The sequence below is a fragment of the Biomphalaria glabrata genome, chromosome 6 (genome assembly GCF_947242115.1).
Source record: "Biomphalaria glabrata chromosome 6, xgBioGlab47.1, whole genome shotgun sequence".
In the NCBI taxonomy this organism is placed as follows: Eukaryota; Metazoa; Mollusca; class Gastropoda; family Planorbidae; genus Biomphalaria; species Biomphalaria glabrata.
The window spans coordinates 2,488,178-2,489,874 of record NC_074716.1 but is presented as its reverse complement, the minus strand read 5'-3'; the positions used below and the strand labels follow the sequence as shown (position 1 = coordinate 2,489,874).

The 1,697-nt window shown below is 41.3% G+C and overlaps 1 protein-coding gene across 1 annotated transcript; it reads right to left on the bottom strand.

The window, feature by feature from the left end:
- Positions 1 to 480: 480 nt before the first annotated feature.
- LOC129926656 (uncharacterized) lies at positions 481 to 1,467 on the bottom strand. The gene has a single exon (XM_056032083.1). The coding sequence runs from the start codon at positions 1,465 to 1,467 to the stop codon at positions 481 to 483; it is 987 nt and encodes a 328-aa protein (XP_055888058.1).
- Between the last annotated feature and the right edge of the window lie 230 nt (positions 1,468 to 1,697).

Genomic DNA, 1,697 nt, shown 5'->3' with positions numbered 1-1,697 from the left:
ATGCTGCCATATTGCAATGTCTTCAGGGCTCGCAAAGACTTTCCTTCAGGGAACAGTACCAAGAAAAAGAAGAGGGAGACACAGGTTCTATAATAATAATAATAATAATAGTTTTTATATAGCGCTACTTTGCTTATAGCAAGCTCAGAGAGCTTTGGTCCAATCTTATTTGTGGACCTGTGGGGGAAGGGGTATCTTGGAGAAGGTTTTTTCAGTGCCACCTATAGGCGCTAAGTAAACATAGCTCTTCTGGAGTCGGGCGTCGAACATCGAGCCCCCTTCATAAATAGCGAAGCCCAGCCAAGTGCAAGCGTACTTAGCCTCTCGACCACGCATCCCACATGAGGAATGGAGAAAGACGATCGACAAATCTTGTGTGGTGCCCCAACGGTCCAACAGACTATGGAAAGAGTGTGGATCAATAGATCGTTCGTCAACACTGCATGGCTAATAGTCTTCTCAAATGGCAATGTTTTTGTTTCAGTACGCTCTCTCGATGGCAACCGAACCTTTCAGAAGAGCTGCACACTCACCCACTACCTCATTTATACTGTCTACCTCATTTATACTTTCTACCTCACTTATACTCTCTACCTCATTCATACTCTCTACCTCATTCATACTCTCTACCTCATTCATACTCTCTACCTTATTCATACTTTCTACCTCATTCATACTCTCTACCTTATTCATACTTTCTACCTCATTCATACTCTCTACCTTATTCATACTCTCTACCTCATTCATACTCTCTACCTCATTCATACTCTCTACCTCATTCATACTCTCTACCTCATTCATACTCTCTACCTCCTTCATACTCTCTACCTCATTTATACTCTCTACCTCATTTATACTCTCTACCTCACTTATACTCTCTACCTCACATATACTCTCTACCTCACTTATACTCTCTACCTCCTTCATACTCTCTACCTCATTTATACTCTTTACCTCACTTATACTCTCTACCTCATTTATACTCTCTACCTCACTTATACTCTCTACCTCCTTCATACTCTCTACCTCATTCATACTCTCTACCTTATTCATACTCTCTACCTCATTTATACTCTCTACCTCATTCATACTCTCTACCTCCTTCATATTCTCTACCTCATTTATACTCTTTACCTCATTCATACTCTCTACCTCATTCATACTCTCTACCTCATTTATACTCTCTACCTCATTTATACTCTCTACCTCACTTATACTCTCTACCTCACTTATACTCTCTACCTCCTTCATACTCTCTACCTCCTTCATACTCTCTACCTCATTCATACTCTCTACCTCACTTATACTCTCTACCTCACTTATACTCTCTATCTCACTTATACTCTCTACCTCACTTATACTCTCTACCTCATTCATACTCTCTACCTCATTCATACTCTCTACCTCATTCATACTCTCTACCTCACTTATACTCTCTACCTCATTCATACTCTCTACCTCATTCATACTCTCTACCTCATTCAGACTGGGATTTTTAACTTCAGGATCTTCGGGCGCCTCAGAGTCCACCCAGCTCTGATGGGTACCTGATGTTAGTTGGGGAAAAGTAAAGGCGGTTGGTCGTTGTGCTGTCACATGACACCCTCGTTAACCGTAGGCCACAGAATCAGATGAACTTTGCATCCCCTGCCCTATAGATTGCAAGGTCTGAGAGGGGAACTTTACTTTTTTATTTT

What these genes read in the sequence shown, in the direction of transcription:
- LOC129926656 (XM_056032083.1), bottom strand. Translation starts at nt 1,467, where the DNA reads ATGAATGAGGTAGAGAGTATGAATGAGGTAGAGAGTATAAGTGAGGTA.